Source organism: Tamandua tetradactyla, chromosome 13 (assembly GCF_023851605.1).
Source record: "Tamandua tetradactyla isolate mTamTet1 chromosome 13, mTamTet1.pri, whole genome shotgun sequence".
NCBI lineage: Eukaryota > Metazoa > Chordata > Mammalia > Pilosa > Myrmecophagidae > Tamandua > Tamandua tetradactyla.
Window position 1 is genome coordinate 57,862,272 of NC_135339.1, and position 16,965 is coordinate 57,879,236.

The window sequence follows — 16,965 nt, forward strand, 5'->3', positions numbered from 1 at the left end:
CTCCAAATAATATGAGTGCCTTACTCAAGGGCTTGCAGTTCTGGATTTTGACCTTTCTACCATAGCCTAGTGGTTCCTCAAAATGAAACAAATGACACAAGACCATGTGACACTTTCTGAAGAGCCACAAAAAAATCCAAATGGGACAAAGAGAGCTGCAGCCAGGTGATGTTGCATTTACATGCAAACCGAGGCTCCTCATAGCATGGTACATTAGCACCCACTCCTCCATGCAGGTTTCTCCAAAGTGCCTAACAATTTGTAGGTTCCTCCCTCCATGCCATGCCCTGTGCACCCAGGAGGGCTTTGTGAGATGGTTTTGGATGCAGTGCCCTGAAGTCGGAAAGGCTTCCCACCCCTCTGTCATTCTGCTTCCTGGCGGTTGTGAAGCCAGAGAGCTGGCTTCCCTGAAACCTCTGCACAACTTTTCCCGGTAAGAAACTTTGGTGTTTTGCAATCCTTATTTCAGCACGAACCCACAAAAATCCTGCTTTTCATCATCACCCAAAGAGCAGACCTGCTAATGACACTCTGGGTCTTCCTGGCAGGACCCAAGGAGTGGACTATGTGAGAGTTGGGAAGTGCTGGAGACCCAGGGTCTGATATCTGGTTTTGAGGTGGTAGAAAGAGGGAACAGGACAGTTCTCAGAGGTTGCAAGCGGTATGCTGGGACAATTTTTCAGTAGCAATGCTGAAGATGAATTGGCTGAAGGTGATAAGGTGACAAGAGTCAGAGCGCAAAGACAGTATGAGAAATGTGAACCACATTAACTTCAATGCAAACTCAAAACACTTCTTCAAACTCTCTTTTTATATTAAGCAGGATAAAAATCCCTGGCTTTATGATCAGAGCAGATTCAAATCCTATTTCCACCCTTCTTGGTGTGAGACTCCAACCATAATTACTTTGCCTTCCTAAACCCTGTTCCACACTTGTCAAAAAGGTCTACAATAGTGTCAATTTCAAAGTATTGCACCAAGGATTAAATGAGATAATGCATTTGCCAAGAAAATAAATCTATTAATGGTAATATTCTACAAATATAGAATATTCATAACAACAACTGTTGACATGGAAATGAAACACCATGTTTGATACATTTTTTACTCCAAAGGAAAGCTGAGTAAATACTCCTGGACTGTAAGTACCTCTTAGCCTCATTTAGGTCAGAGATGCCCAATACAGGGACTTGTGCTAGTCTAGCCATTCAAAACACGCATATACCCCAAAACTTTAGGAAGCCCCATCTACAGGCTTTGGTGAGTCACTGCCTTCTGGATTTTTAAATACAGGGCAGATTGTTAATTTCTGGAGAGGTATCAGGCTTACTTCTATTTGGAAGGGAGAGAGCAGGACTTGATTGCTTTTATTGTTCTTTCTGAGGGCCTTAGTCCTATGTTAGAGTCTGAGCTATTCTTACATGCCCTCTGCGCACCTATAAAGGTGGAGAAAAAACAGAGAGGGAGGGTATCAGGAAGAGCAGCTGCTTCTAGGATACTGAAGGCAATACTGGGACTCAGAAAAAGACCCAGGCATGGGGAAAGCTAAGTATAAAACTACCATGTGACCCAGCAACCCACTACTAGGTATCTACCCAAAAGAACTGAAAACAGGGGCTCAAATAGATGTTTGCACACCGATGTTCCTAGCAGCATTATTCCCAATTGCCAAAAGATGAAAGCAACCCAAGTGTCCATCAACCAATGAATGGATAAATAAAATGTGGCATATACACACAATGGAATATTATTCTGTCGTAAAAAGGAATGAACTCCTACACATGTGACAACATGGATGAACCCTGAAGACCACGTGTTGCGTGAAATAAGCCAGACACAAAAGGACAAACATAATATGATCTCACGGACTGGAAACTATTAGAATAAGCAACATTTTATCATGTCAAAATCTAAAATATGGGTTTCTAGGGGATAAGGTAGGAATAGGGAATGGAAATTTAAGGCTTTAAAGGTACAGAGTTTCTATTTGGAATGATGGACACGTTTTGGTAATAAATGGTAATTCACAATATTGTGAATGCAATTAATAGCACTAAGATACATATATATATATGAATATAATTAAAGGAGAAATGTTAGATTTAATATTTGGCAACAGAGTAAAATTTTTTTAAGAATCCATGGAACTACCCAAGTCAATAGGCCATGTCCTTGATCATGGAGGCTTACTCTTGTGGAGCTTATGTAGGTAGCAGAGAAGCTTAGACTACCTATAGGCATGCCTAAGAGTTACTTCTGGAAGACCTCTGTTGCTGCTCAGATGTGGCCTCAGTCTCTAAGCCCAACTATGAAAGTGAAATCATTGCCCTCCCCTCTATGTGAGACATGACATCCAGTAGTAAAAGTCTCCCTGGCGATGTGGGAGATGACTCCCAGGGATGAATACAGAGCTGGCACCGTGGGATCAACAATGTCATCCCGACCAAAAGGGTAAAAGAAGTATAACTAGTAAAGTGTCAGTGGCAGAGAGAGTTCAAATAGAGTCGAGAGGCTACTCTGGAGGCTGCTCTTATGCAAGCTTCAGTTAGACCTTGCTACCTATCATAGCCTGCCAACCCCCAACCAGGACCATTCCAGCCAATCCTAAAGAACATCTAGGGCAATTCCACAAAGGTTCCATGCACCAGAGTAACTTTTCAGAAACCTACAACCTCCAGATGGGTCCCAGGTCCAGATAAGTCCTGAAACCTAGCCCAGCTTCTCCAGAACATCAGATAGTTCCATCTCCCTACCCCATATTAGCGACAGGCCCTTCCAATACGAAAAATTTAGAATTGCTATAGCCCAAACACCCCTAAAGAGAGGGATGGAAAGATCAAAGGTGATGGTGGAGTTACACAGAGAAGATAAGATTTAACAAATGAATATGAATGCTAAATAACAAAATTGATATTTCTTTTTGTTTCCAGTATTTTAGAGCAGTTAGAAGTAAACATCTAAAATTGTGAAACTGTAATCACGTCAAAATCTGAAATATGTTCTACAACTAATTGTGGTGCTGTGCTTTGAAATTTATAGCTTTTTTGTACATATGTTATTTTTCACAAAAAAAAGAAGGAAAATGAGTCAACTGTGATGATAAAAAAATATTTAAGCCCTCTAGCCTCCTATATTCTGGAGCAGCTAGAAGGAAAAATCCGAGAAGAGGATCATATAGTAGCCCATGACAAACTCTGGGATCTGTCCTGTAAATACTCATTGAAGAGTGTTTCGAAAGCTATTGCTTTTTTATTTCTTTGCTTTGTATAAATGTTATATTATACATTTAAAAAGTTAAAAAAAAATCCATGGAACTACTTTACACAGTGAACTCTAAGTTAAATCACTGACTTTAATTAATAGTACAATTATAAAAATGTGCTATCATCCATTGTAACAAATGTTCCCCACCAGTGCAAGGTGCATTTTATGCATGATTGTTCTGTAAACCCACATTTTCTGTAATAAAGGAAAAAAAGAAAAAAGATTAAGGCAAAAAGGAAAAAGACTGAGATCAGGTTCAGAAAAAGACCCAGATATCAAAGATCAAAGAGAGCCAGGGGTCCAAAACCAGATAAGCAGACAAGCTGGGCATATCTGTCTGTCTAAGCTCAGATCCAGGCAGAGGACCAGAAAGAGAGGCAGACTCTGAGCAGCCAGCAGAGCCTCTGAGTTAGCGTCCCTATGCCCCAGCTGCAGCGCCTTACTGTGGTTTCTGCTGAGCCTATCATCTGGGCCCAGCCAGTGGGTGGGGAAGTGGGATCAGCATCAGCCTGAGACAGATTCACTCCATAAACTCCGTGAATTCCCTGAGAATGGAACTCCGTGCTTTACATACATTATTACTTTTTATCTGCCAAACAACCCTATGGGTGGAACTATTATCACCATCCTTTCTACATTATCAGGAAGCTAAGAGAGAGGATGAGGGACTTGCCCCAAGTCACGTGGCTAACAAAAATTTGCACGCAGGGCTGTTAACTCCATGCATACTGTGGACAGCTGGAAGGGGCAGGCGAGGACATGCTAGAGTTGAAATCTGGCACAGTCTCGGGTGGAGAGGCAGCCCTAGGATCCCAGTGTATACTTCCAGTCCCAGGGTCTCTCCCACCTTGACCTTACCACATACTCATCGATGAACTGCCGCAGGTCCCTGAAGCCATGCCTCTCGGCAATGGTGTTGGGATAGTGGCCATGCTTGTTGGCCACACTGTAAGCTTGCAGGGCTCCCGGGCAGGTGAGCAACAGGGCGGTGAGATTCTTCAGTCCATATTTCGCAGCAAAATGCAACAAGGTGGGCAGTTCCTCATCCCTCTGATCTGAAAAATATATCAAGAAAAATTTAATGGACAGGTAGAAGTGAAGGCACAGGACACCCTTGTTCATGGAGATGAAGTTGCCGAGCCCAGCATGGTACCCGGTAGACAGTCATCTGACAGCTGCTTTAGCAGCACGACAGAAATCTAATAGTTAATGCCCTATCTTCCTTCTCCAAAAGGATCAGAGAATCTTGAGAAATAGCATTAATCGAAATGTGCTGATTTTCCTAAATCTTAAGTACCAAACACAAAATATAACAGGGTTCAAGTTTTGACCTTCTGTGCACATTTCAGAGCATTTTAAAATGCATCCCTTGGGGCAGACCAGCTGTGGGTGGGACCTTTTGATTAGGCTGTTTCAATTGAGATGTGAGCTAGCCCATTCAAGGTGTGTCTTAATCCTTTACTCAGTCCTTTATGAAGCTAAAAGAGAAGTCTGAGGAAAGCTCAGAGAGAGAAATGCCCCACAGATGCTAAGAGAGGACCCACAGATGCTCAGAGAGGAAACCACTGAAACCAGGAGCTGAAAACAACAAATCTGGAAGAGAAGGACCGGCAGATGCCAGCCACGTGCCTTCCCATGTGACAGAGGAACCCCAGATGCCATTGGCCCTTTTTAAGAGATGTTATTCTTCTGTTGATGCCTTAATTGGGACACTCTCATGGCCTTAGAACTTTAAATCTGTAAACTAATACAGCCCCATTGTAAAGTCCAACCCATTTCTGGTATATTGCATTACAGCAGCTCTAGCTAACCAAAGCAGCGGGTATATGGGAAATCTGCATATAAGCATGATTGTTCCATAAACCCACATTTCTAATAATAATAATAAAATCTCATAAAACTGAATACCAAGACAAAAAAAGAAAGTTTGTCCTCTTAGTTCTTATTCTCAATTTCTTGGTATTCAAAGTGAAACTGGATATGTTACTTAACATTTCTATAGTCCTTAGTTTTAATCTCTAAAAAAATATTTCCAAACTATTTCAAAGGGATCTGGGAGAATTAACAAGACAGTGCTCAGTGAGGTCCTCACCTAGAGGAGGTTTTGGATGCTGGTATATGCACGTGAGTCCCAGGAGAGGTCAGTTAACCCTCTGGTTTGTGGGAAACAAAGTACTCCTGAGAGTCATCAGTTCCCCATGGTACCCTCCATCTATTAACTTCTGGCTACAGCAAATTAAACTTGACCAAGAAAATAGATGTGTTTCTGTAGTGGAGTTGGGGAACGAATCTGTCATCATTGTTGTTTTCATGAAAGTTGATTTCTATGCCTAACAGTGATATATTTTTTTAATATGACAAACCCAGCTTCCTTTTCACCAGGATACAATCCTCAAGCTACAGGGTCTGAAATGTCCCCAGGACACCATGTTTTCAGGTTATGAAATGCCCTCTCCTGAGCTCCAAGTTCAAGGATAGAGAATATTGTCTTCTGCTAGAGCTGATACAAGGACAGACACTCCATGGTAGGAAAATGGAGAGAGGCCACAAGAAACAGAATGCCCAGGAGAGGATTTGGGTTCTCTTCAGTTATGGAAGGAGGGAACACATGCAGAACGTGTGGTGCAACCACAGCATGAAGGAACAGCTGTGGCCACGGAAGGACCTTGTCTAGAACACAAGGCATCTTCCCTCACCCAAGCATTTCTTCAGTGCCCACAATGAGCCAGGCACCCAGGCAAAGTCCCAGCCCTCCCTGAGCAGGCAGCCTAGCAAAGACAGACAAAGCTGAGGAGTGCTCTGACAGAGGACAAGGTGCTAGGGGAGCCCAGGGAAGGGGATGGAACCTATTGAAGGTTCAGAAAAGGCCTTCCTGCAAAAGCACTGCCTAAGGTGAAGAGAAGGGGAAGAGAAGTTAGCCAGGAGAAGGGCCATCAGGGAGGGGAGGAAGATACTATTTCATTTCCATGAGTCAAGGACGCAAGAGATAGGTGGTGTTTTCATTCAGTGAAAGAAGTTTGTACCTTCCATAGAAGAGAACAGGGAGGCCAAGGGGAAGAGTGGGGAAAGATGAGGGCAGAAATGCAGCCTGGTTTGAACACTGCAGCCCTTGGGAAAGGCTTGCAAATGGGTTAAGAAATTTGGACTTTATCTGAAAGGCAAGGGAGAACCACCACAAAGGGTTCTAAGTAAGAGAGTAAAGCATTCAGATTGGCATAGTAGAAGCATCTCAGGCTACCAGTGAAGAATGATTCCCTCTCAAAGGAGGGAGCAGCAGGAAGTACATGCACAGGTTGACTGGATGCTAAAACCAGCAGGCTAGACTCAGCCCACTGTTTGTTTCCTGTTGACCTACTTGTCATCATATCTTCTTCTTCCAGTTGGTTGATTCCAAAGAGGTGCAGCCCACTCGCAGGGATGTTGTTCTTCAGGGACTCAGTTAGTAGTTTATCAAGGGTCTCCGTGTTGTAGGGCACAACTTTAAAGGCCTGAATATGAAAGCAAAGATGGTCAGATTTTTAATTCTGCTCTTGCCCATCCAGTAGATTTGAGGCTGTTGAACTCTGAGCAGAAATAAATGCTCAGAAAACTCAGGTTTCTTTACCTGACACATGAACTCCACAGGATTTGCAGCATTAGACAATAAATTTCCAATTTCTTCCATGTCAGTATAATAGCTGATTATAGTTTCACACACCACCATGTCCCCGGAATACACCTTCAGAGAAACATTGCCAGACGAAAGATCTAAACAGAAGAAAAGATACTATAAAATTGAGGTGCCCAGGGCGATGCAACGGTGGCTCAGTGGCAGAGTTCTCACCTGCCATGCAGGGGACCCGGGTTCAATTCCCAGTGTCTGCCCATGTGAAAGAAAAAAAACTGAGGTGCCCAGGAAGAACAAGGGTCCAGGGGAAAGTGTTCAGTATATATAGCATGCGCACACACACGCACATACACACCATCTTAATGGTGAAGAAATTAATTGGGGGCTGGAAGGAAGATCTTGGAGGTGAGCTGGGGTGTGGGGAAGGAGGCAGTGGGTAAAATTAGAAGGAGAAGAACCTACCACGTGGGAGGACTCTGAGTCCGATGAATTATTCTCACTGCACTTGCCATTTAACTTTCAAAGGATTTGTATCTGTTTTGTTCACTAGTGTTGGCCCAGTGTCTCAATAAACAGGAAGCAGTTTGGATTTCAAGCTCCTTACACAAGGCCAACGGCTGCCAGAAGGTGGGAGGGGTCCTGGAAGCAGAGTTCAGGGTTTCTACCACTTTGGGCAAGTTAAATGGACGCACTCACTCTGCTGCCGTCATCAACTCAGCTCTCACCCCTTGTAAGGAGTCTACACCACAGGAAAGGGACTTGAGGGGGGGAAAATACTAAAAATACACCAACCACAGAGAAGCAATTCACAAAAGAGGAAATGCAACAAAAAAAAACAGAAAAATACTCAAATTCACTAATAATCAAAGAAATGCACATTAAAACAATGAGCTATTTTTAAAAACATAAAAATCAACAGAAATATTTAAAATGATGATGCCTAGTGTTGGTGATGGCACAGCAAATACGCTTGATGATAATAATATTTCAAAAAACAACGAAGCACTATTTTCCCAGAGCCTTAAAAAAACGCCTGTTTGTTTCAGGGATTTTGTCTTAAGGAAATAATCCTAAAAAAGAACTTCATGCACAAAGATGTTTATTATGTCATAGTTTTAAAGAATCAGAAATCATATAAATATGCAACAATGAGAAAATGAAAAATTAAAAGATGACCCTTTGATTCAACTCAGTACTACAGCTTTTTAAATTATGGTTCTTACAAATGTTAAAATAAATTTAGATTGAAATGCTGGTGATTGGTGAGGGGGACGGGTGGGGGTATGGTATGTATGAATTTTTTTCAGTTTTCTTTTTATTTCTTTTTCTGAATTGTTGTAAATGTTCCAAGAAATTATCATGATGATGAATATGCAACTACGTGATGATATTGTGAATTACTGATTATATATGTAGACGGAATGATCAAAAGTTAGAATGTTCACATTTGTTGGGTTTTTTTTTTGGTATTTAAAAAAAATTAAAAATAAATAAATAAATTAATTAATTAATTAAATTATGGTTCTTAGATACAGGTCCAACACAAGGGACTGGTTATATAAATTGTAGTACGTTCATATAATGGATTACTCTGCCACCATTAAGCGTAATTAAAAAAAAATTCTTAACATGAGAAAATAGTGAAAACAGTGATTTCCTTTTGGGGGAGTATATGCATGCTTTTCTATTTATTTTCTTTCATGGTTACTGTATTCTTCAAGTTTTCTATATTGGGCAGACATTATTTTTGTAGTAGAAAAAAAATGTTATAAAATGGAAAGCTACAAAGCCCATTAAAGAGCTCAGGAGTAAGAGGGTGAGGGAATAAATATATAAGATTACGTAAAGAAAGACAAAATACTAAGTAATAGAAACTATCAGAATAGCTATGTTTTTAAAAATTGTGAAAAAGGAAAAAAAGGCTGAGTGGCAGGGTGCAAGGTACCTTTTTTCTACTTTTTATAAATTAGTTTATAATTAACTTTTATAAATTTTTCTACTTTCATAAATTAATTTATAATTCATAATTATAAATTAAATGTATAATAGTAAAAATTTTAAGATATCAAATTCCCACCCAATATACATGCATGTTTCTGCAACTTCTGCATCCTTTAAATAGAACACGACAACCAAATCTAAACCTTGGCTGTCACTACTCTGAACTTCTGAATAAAGACAGGAAAGGTAAAAGAAAGCAAGAGTGAGCCTCTCCCTTTACAGGGTGCTGCTCAGAAGAGGCGAACAGATCTACTTACTGGGAGCCTTCACAGAAACGGTGTACTCGTTCTCCAGCTTGGCTGCCACTCTTATGGGGGGAGAATCCTCAGGAGAAAATTCTGCTTCGGTCGCCACTCTCTCATCCAACTTACATTTCATAATAATGTAAACCATGGTTTCTGCCTGGAAAGACAGAACCGTGATCGTCCCTTTTCCCACCTGGACCTCCCGTTTGGATGCTGGGCCAGCAAGTCTCCCAGGCCCCTCAGCCCCGGCTCTCTCTGGTGAAAACGGCTCCAGAGCAGGGTGGGGTCTGCAGCCCAGAACTCTTTGCTACCCATCCCAATAAGAAAAGTTCCCCAAACCGGAAGTAAATGTTTATAAGCCTTTCTTATAACTTGATAGAGTAATTTTGTGTCTGCTGAATCTAGCAAAAATAAATTTAAAACCTGGGGGCTTGCATTTTGTGTGTCAATTTATTTCATTTTTTACAACAATTTCTTTTTATTGTAGTTTATAAAAGCATTGGTCCTGGGCAGTGCGATGGTGACTCAGTGGCAGAATTCTCACCCGCTATGCCGGAGACCTGGGTTTGATTCCTGGTGCCTGCCCATGCAAAAAAAAAAAAAAAATTTAAAGCACTGGTCCATGACAGATTTGGAAATTAAAAAAAAAAAAAAACATCCTCCATCAGAGATAAGAGCAGTAGCATCTCCGAGGCTAGCCTGCTACTCAAAGTGCAGCTAAGGGACCAGCAGCAGCAGCGTCTCTGGGAGCTTGTCAGAAATGCAGACCTCAGCACCCCACCCCCAGCCCCGCCCCAAGACCAGCTGGAAGGAGAATCTGTGTTTTAACAAGACCCCGGGTTACTCGGGTTACTCGTCGGCACCTTCAAGTGTGAGGAGCACTGACCCCGAGAAGCCCTCCTAGGCTCTGCTCCTTATGCGGCTCTTGGATGGGCAAAAAATAACTTGTTGGGGGAGTAGTTTTCCCTACCTGGATTTTGAGAACTTAAACACCAAGGCATCAAGCAACCCGAATCACCATTTCTACCTAGCTTTAAGGTCTTTTGCCGAGTCTGCCAAATGGAACGATCTTATTTTGTTGTGCTGGCTAAGCTGGGGCACTGGTCCTTGCAGACTTTGAACTATTAAAAGTAGGTCTGCCAAAGAACAGGAAAAAAGGAGAGCTTTCTGGCCATCTAATCCCCAGATGTGCATCCTAAGATTCTGTTCAAAAGTCTCCCTAGTGGCTCTTCATAACAAGGGCCATGGGGAGGGTACAGCGAGCTTGGGAGCTTGGATTTTACCACCGGTAAGGGTGCTGGCTGACGAGGCTGAAAGCACGTGTGTTTGTAGCTGTCTTCACTCCTGCCGCAGACCCAGCCCTGCTCCCTCCCAGGCCAGGGAGCGTGGGGAGCCAGAGAGAACCAATACATCTCCCCATGATAGTCAGGACCCAGTCGCAGCTCAGCAGCCCAGGACCCAGAGACCTAAAGTAAATAAGGAAGAGCCCTGGCCTGATGGGAAGCCAGGATGGGAGGACTGAAGCCCTGGAAACTAAGGGAGGCAGGTAAAGGACTCCTTTGGTTTCCAAACTGCAGGCACCCAACAGCCTGGTCTCAGCAGAGAGATTAGGAGGCAGGGAAGGGGAAGGCAGGGAAGACTGAAAATTCAAATCCCACAAAGGCCCAGCCAGCAAGGAAAAGCAGTGAAGTGGGCTAAGCAGAAAATAAAAAGGTATGGTGGGTGCCTGTCCATGTAAAAAAAAAAAAAAAAAAAAAAAAAAAGGTAAACAGCAAACTGGAGGGCAGGCATTTCATCTGGAGGGCTGCTCAGCCCCAGTTTGTTGTCTCAGGCCCAATCTTATCAGATCCTGATTGAAAAGAATCTGGAAACAGATCTTTATACTAATTTTTAAAACACTGTGCAGTCCAAACCAAACATGTGTATGGGTCAAGTCCAGTCTACAGCCCCCCTGTAAGGAGTCGTGGCCTCAGGCTGCACAAATAACCACCAGCAAGTGTGACAGAGTTCATGCTTTCCTCTCTCGAGGCTCTCACTCCTTCACCACAAGAAGCCCACACTAGCGCACTCAGCAGAGGGTTTATATCCAAAGGGGAGCACTTTGACGCTCTGAACTATAATATACATTTTTCATCAAGGAGGAAAATATAATAAAAAGCTATAAATACTCTGATAGGACAGTGGCACTCAGGTGGGATACAACATTCAAGTGCCTTGTTAACAAATGCCCCACCTCTGAAAATTTTAGTAATGCTATGCTTATGCATTTAGTCTCCTTAGCAAGCAATATTGGCCAGCGAGGTCCAACCATCAAGCTTTAAGTCATTCAACGGGTGGGACATGCTGGCGGCCAGGTGATGGGGAAGAAAACTCTCAGATGTCCCACATGTCCTTCCTGACAGTGCCAGGCTATGGGAACAGACCAGGTCTCTAACCCCAAGACTGGCATATAAGTGTCTGGTAATGCTCATGTCCGCTGCTCTCCCAGATCGTTTGTGCTTTTGAGCTGGGAAACAGAAGTCTTAGATTAATGACATGCCCTTTCCTGAGCTCATCTCGCTCTAACTTACAGGAGCTGCGTGTGTCCAAGGCCCAGGTCATGGGGTTCCCAGGACAGCTAACGTGCAGGGGGAATCCCAAGGGAAGGCTCTGGGATTACACCGAGTAGCAACACTCACTCCTTTTGCTGCAACAAACGCATGCGCTGAAAGGCCCAGGTTCTGACACTTGTTCGGCAGGACCCCAGCAATACCTACCCCACAGCGAATGCGGTCCGGCTGCACCACCATCAGGTCCCCAGGCGAGTTCTCCAGAGGCAGGCTCTGCTGCTTCGAGGAGAGAAGGACCTTCTCGTCCTCAATCTCGGTGTCAGTGACTGAGTCGCAGCCAGAATCTGAGGAATAGAGGATGCTGCTGAGTGGGGACAGAAGGAAGAACTGGTGGGCATGTTCTACCCCCAAGAAAGCCCCAAACATTTACAAAGAGGAAATGGCTCTGAATGTCAAACAAATACAAGTTGAAGCAAGTGACCCAGGAAACCATGAAAGAGGATCTAATGGGAAAAAGTAACCACCACACGAGCTGTAAGGGCGGGGCCGGGGGATGAGGGCAAGAGGATGACTGTCGGGAAGGAAGGCTGCTCTTTGACGCCAGCCAGTCTAGCTTCAACCAACAGGCATCCTGAGGCTTTGCCTCTGGCCTTCCCAGAGGACAGGTTTTGGTGGTTGCAAGGAAAGGAGGCCCCTTCTCCTCAGGTGGGGTCAGAAAGGGACTGTCCATTTTAAGGTCATCCTTTGAACATCAGCAAAACCTGTGCTGCCCAAGAACCCATTAGGCCTCAGGGTCATAGCTGGCCAAAGCACCCCTCTGGGAGCAATAGTGAAAGCAATCATTTTCAACAAACTTAAATCAGAGCCATCAGGTTTCACATCAGTACCAGAGCTCTACTGTGGAAAGATTACAGCAGTACAGATTCGGACAGGTGAGCAGGGGTGTGTGGATGTGCGAGATGTGACACAGAATGAGACAATGCTGAGACAGTATAAATGAAACCCATCAGAGCGCTAAGGCAGGAGCCCTTAACTAGGGCCCTTTGACAGATAGGCCCATCCTTGGGGTTGTATGCAAGATTTTGTGTGTGCATGCGCGCATGCTCACACACACGTATACTTTTCTGGAGAGATAGTCCAAAGCTTTCATCAGATCCTCAAAGACAGACCTCAAAATGGTTAAGAATTGTCAAGAGGAGGGGCTTGCTCGTATTCATTCCTAAACCACGCAGAGAAGACCAGCCACAGGTGTTCGGAACCATGAGAATGTGAAGCTGCATCAAACACATAGCCTGCCTTCAGAGAGCCCATGATCCAAAATGGCAAGCGGCAGGAGACGTAAGGGTTAGCTTGAGTGATCCCTGAAGCTGGTTTCCCAGGGAGAAGTTGGCCTCCTGCAGAGTTTGTGGCAGATCAAGCCACTTTTAGGTCTCCCCATAAAGCTATAACTACAGGCTCGTACCTTAGACCCCCAGTCCTGCCAGGGGTGAGGCAGTGCACTCACAACCATGAAGCTGAGGTGGGGTTCAGGCTTAGGTAGCCAAGGCCCCACCACATCCTACTGCTGTGTCTGTGAGGCATTGACCACCCCAATAGCAGGCCAGAGCTGGGGTTGGTGACTCCCCAAGCCCCACAGCCTGGGGCTCAGGGCCTGTCCCAGAGCCTGACACCTGGTGCTGATGGATGTCAACAGCTGTCCCAGAGGGAGGGGCAGTGAGGCCCACACTCCTGCTTCACTCCCTCTCTGTGATTTGTCCCCAGACCCACTACTCCAGAGGCCTGGTTGAGTGAAGACAGATATCTGATCTTGTTTGACCAGTAGAAGTCCAGATAGAATCTAGAAACTCTGGGAGTTTCAGGGAGGGCAACAGGGTTTTCAGTTGGCCATCAGCTCACCTCCCTCATCTATCTCCTTTCCTTTCCAACATGACTGGCTCCCCATCCCCATCCCATTCAGTGCTAGTTATCCTCCTGCAAAGTCTAACTGCAGCAGTCACCCTACCCCTGCTCTCCGAGCCAAAATAGCTCAAGGTTGACATTTTCTCTGCTCTATTTGCCACTCCCCACACCCTTCTCTCCTTGATGGGACACGTCCAAATCGGCCAGCCTCTATCTCCTTGATGGGTCACGTCCAAATCAGCCAGCCTCTATCCCCATGGACACATCTGTACGTGCAGCCCAAGCTACTCCCACCCAACCCAGAGGCCCCATGAAGGAGATGGCCAAAAAGACCAGGGACCATTCAGAGTAGTTATCTTAATGATTACATCATATTGCATCAAATTTCTATTTTTCATTTGTGGGTTCCTGGACATCCCATTTTTCAGTTTTCAAGGTTCTTTCTGGATGGAAAAAAAAGCCCCATCGACTTAAAACATTCAATCAACTTCATAAAACCAGAAGGTCCCTGGATCTGCTTCTTGTTCCAGAATTGTTTAGACACTATCCTGAGTGGCAAAGGTGGCAGACACCAATTCTTGCCAATTATCCATTTAAATTTATTACACACATATAGTCTCCTTTGGAAGGACCCACAATGTAGCATGTCATTGCTTCACAAAAGAAAAACTTTTTATTTCTTCCAAATTACTAACCATTAGCCTGTGGCTAGAGTCAAAGTTCTAGTAAATATAATTAAGAAAAAATAGGAAAAAGATGCAAATAAACTCAAAGAGAAAAGGATGGTAATATATGGATACAGAAAGATTGCTGTGAAAAACTCTATGCAAAACATTTTGAAATCTCAATGCAATTTTTAAAGAACAATGTATATTACCAAAATTGTCTCAAACAAGTAGAAAACGACTAATTCAATAACAATTGAAAAAGAAAGGCCTACTTTTTCAATTAAAATTTAGGATATAAGCTACACACACCATCTTCGAATTGAATTGAAAATTTTAATTGGAATGATGTGCTTCTTTATAATGCTCAGTTTTTCTATCCAGGAAAACTTCATTTGGTAGCTATTATGTCTCCAAGTAAGGTTTAAAAAAATAATGAAGGGTGGTCCTATTTATATTAAAGCTATGGAAAATTAACCAGATGGACAGAAGAATTGAAGATAATAGAGAACACCAACATTAAAACTTCATTCCTATAAAAACTTAATATGTGATAAAGAAAGCATTAAAAAACCAGTACAGAGTAAAGAAAATGATTGATTAGAAGGATGACTCAACAGACAGTGCTAGAAAAATATTAGTTATTGGGGCAGTAGTGGGAGGTACCATTTAGATTCTAATTCTCTTATACTCCGAAATAAAATTTAGATGGATTACAGATTAAAATTCAAAATAAAAATATTAAAAACAAAAAAGATGGACAATGTGGGTGAACATTTTAGTATTGACTTAGAAAAAGAATGTTTATTTTAAAACAGCTGAAGAAATCACAATCTAAACAAGTAATATATCTGATGACATGAATTTAGAATTTCAGTAAACAAACTAAAACTAAAAACAAATGCAGATGTTTACAGCAACATAATTCATAATAACCAAAAGGCAGAAACAACCCAAGTGCTCATCATCTGATGAATGAATAAACAAAATGTGATACATCATATGATGGAATCCTGACAGATGCTGCAATATGGCTGAACCTTGAAAATATTGTCAAGTGAAAGAAGCAAGATACAAAAGATGTATGATTCCATATATATAACATATCCAGAATAGGCAAATCTACAGAGGCAGAAGGTAGATTGATGGTTTCATAAGGATAAGCAGGTATAGGAGAGTAGGGGACAATAATTAAATGATATGGGCTTCTTTTTTTAAAAATATTTTTGACAAATCTTCACACATATACAGTCCATACATGGTGTACAATCACTGGTTCACGATATCATCATATAGTTGTGTGTTCATCACCATGATCATTTTTAGAATATTTACAGCACTCCAGAAAAAGAAACAAAAAGAAAAAATTCATACATCTCATACCCATTGCCCCTCCCTCTCACTGACCACTAGTATTTCAATCTACCCTAAAATGGATAAATTTTTTATCCATTTTTTTAACTCATCTTTCCATACCTTGGATAAAAGAAGCATCAGACACAAGGTTTTCACTATCACACAGTAACATTATAAAAGCTATATCATTATACAATCATCTTCAAGAATCAAAGCTACTGGGACACAGCTCTACAGTTTCAGGTACTCCAACAACTCCAGTACACCATAAACTAAAAAGGGATATCTATATAATGCATAAGAAAAACCTCCAGGATAAGCTATTGACTAGGTTTGAAATCTCTCAGCCACTGTCACTTTACCTTCTCTCATTTCTCTCTTCCCCCTTTTTTGGTCAAGAAGGCTGTCTCAATACCATGATGCTGGGTCCTGGCTCATCCCAGGAGTTCTGTCCCACATCGCCAGGGAGATTTACACCCCTGGGAGTCATGTCCTACGTGGTGGGGAGGGCAGTGAGTTTATCTGCAGAATCGGCCTAGAGAGAGGCCACATCTGAGCAACAAGAGGTTCTCTATAGGTGACTCTTAGCATGATTGTAAGTCAGCTTAGCTTCTCCTTTGCAGGAACAAGTTTCTTAGGGGTGAACCACAAGACCAAGCACTCAGCCTATTGATTTGGTTGTCCCCACTGCTTGCAAGAATAGCAGAAATTCTCCAAGTGGGGAAGCTGAATATTTCCTTCTTTCTCTTCAGTCCCCCAAGAGCACTTTGCAAATACTTTTTTGTTCTGTGCCCAAATTACTATGGGATATATCAGGACATCACACGTGGACAAACCAACAAGATCTGACAAGATTCCATATACTTATGATGTTCAACTAAACTGATCACACTAGTTAAATGAGGTGATGTGATACCCAAAATAGAAATCTTGCACCAACTAAACATCTCTCCCTTTGGTCTCACACAGAAGCTGAAGTTTTAAAATATGGGCCATATCCTCCTTTACCCTGTATTCTGATCTACTTTAGTCCTATCCAGATCAGCTTCATTCATATCTCTAGTCGAAGTCTGATCACTTTTTAAACTTTTAAAACAGTTCCTGTATGGGGTACTGCTGACTTTCATAGCTTCAGAGTTCTAACTCTGAGTTTCAGATGTGACATAAATACTCGAAGTTTCTGGGAACACCAGGTTATATACAAACATCTCAGTATCTTAGAATTTAGAAATAACAGATGCAACTCTTGAATATGTGACCGCTGTAAGAGCTTACAGTCTAGAACCCTTAATAATTTGCCCCAATCTGATAACCCATGCTCTCGACTTCCCTTCACCAAGTTTTTATATCATAGTTAGCTCACACAAGTGGGGCATGAT

General features: G+C 42.6%; 1 protein-coding gene across 1 annotated transcript in view; it reads right to left on the reverse strand.

Moving 5' to 3' along the window:
* The window catches only part of PIK3AP1 (phosphoinositide-3-kinase adaptor protein 1), a 123,862-nt gene that overhangs the window by 56,642 nt on the left and 50,255 nt on the right, over positions 1-16,965 (reverse strand). Inside the window, exons 3-7 of the mRNA XM_077125603.1 lie at positions 11,874-12,010; positions 9,130-9,274; positions 6,869-7,011; positions 6,620-6,752; positions 4,123-4,319 (exon numbers count right to left, since the gene is read on the reverse strand). Coding sequence (XP_076981718.1) covers positions 4,123-4,319; positions 6,620-6,752; positions 6,869-7,011; positions 9,130-9,274; positions 11,874-12,010 — 755 coding nt within the window. The remainder of the gene's footprint in view (positions 1-4,122; positions 4,320-6,619; positions 6,753-6,868; positions 7,012-9,129; positions 9,275-11,873; positions 12,011-16,965) is intronic.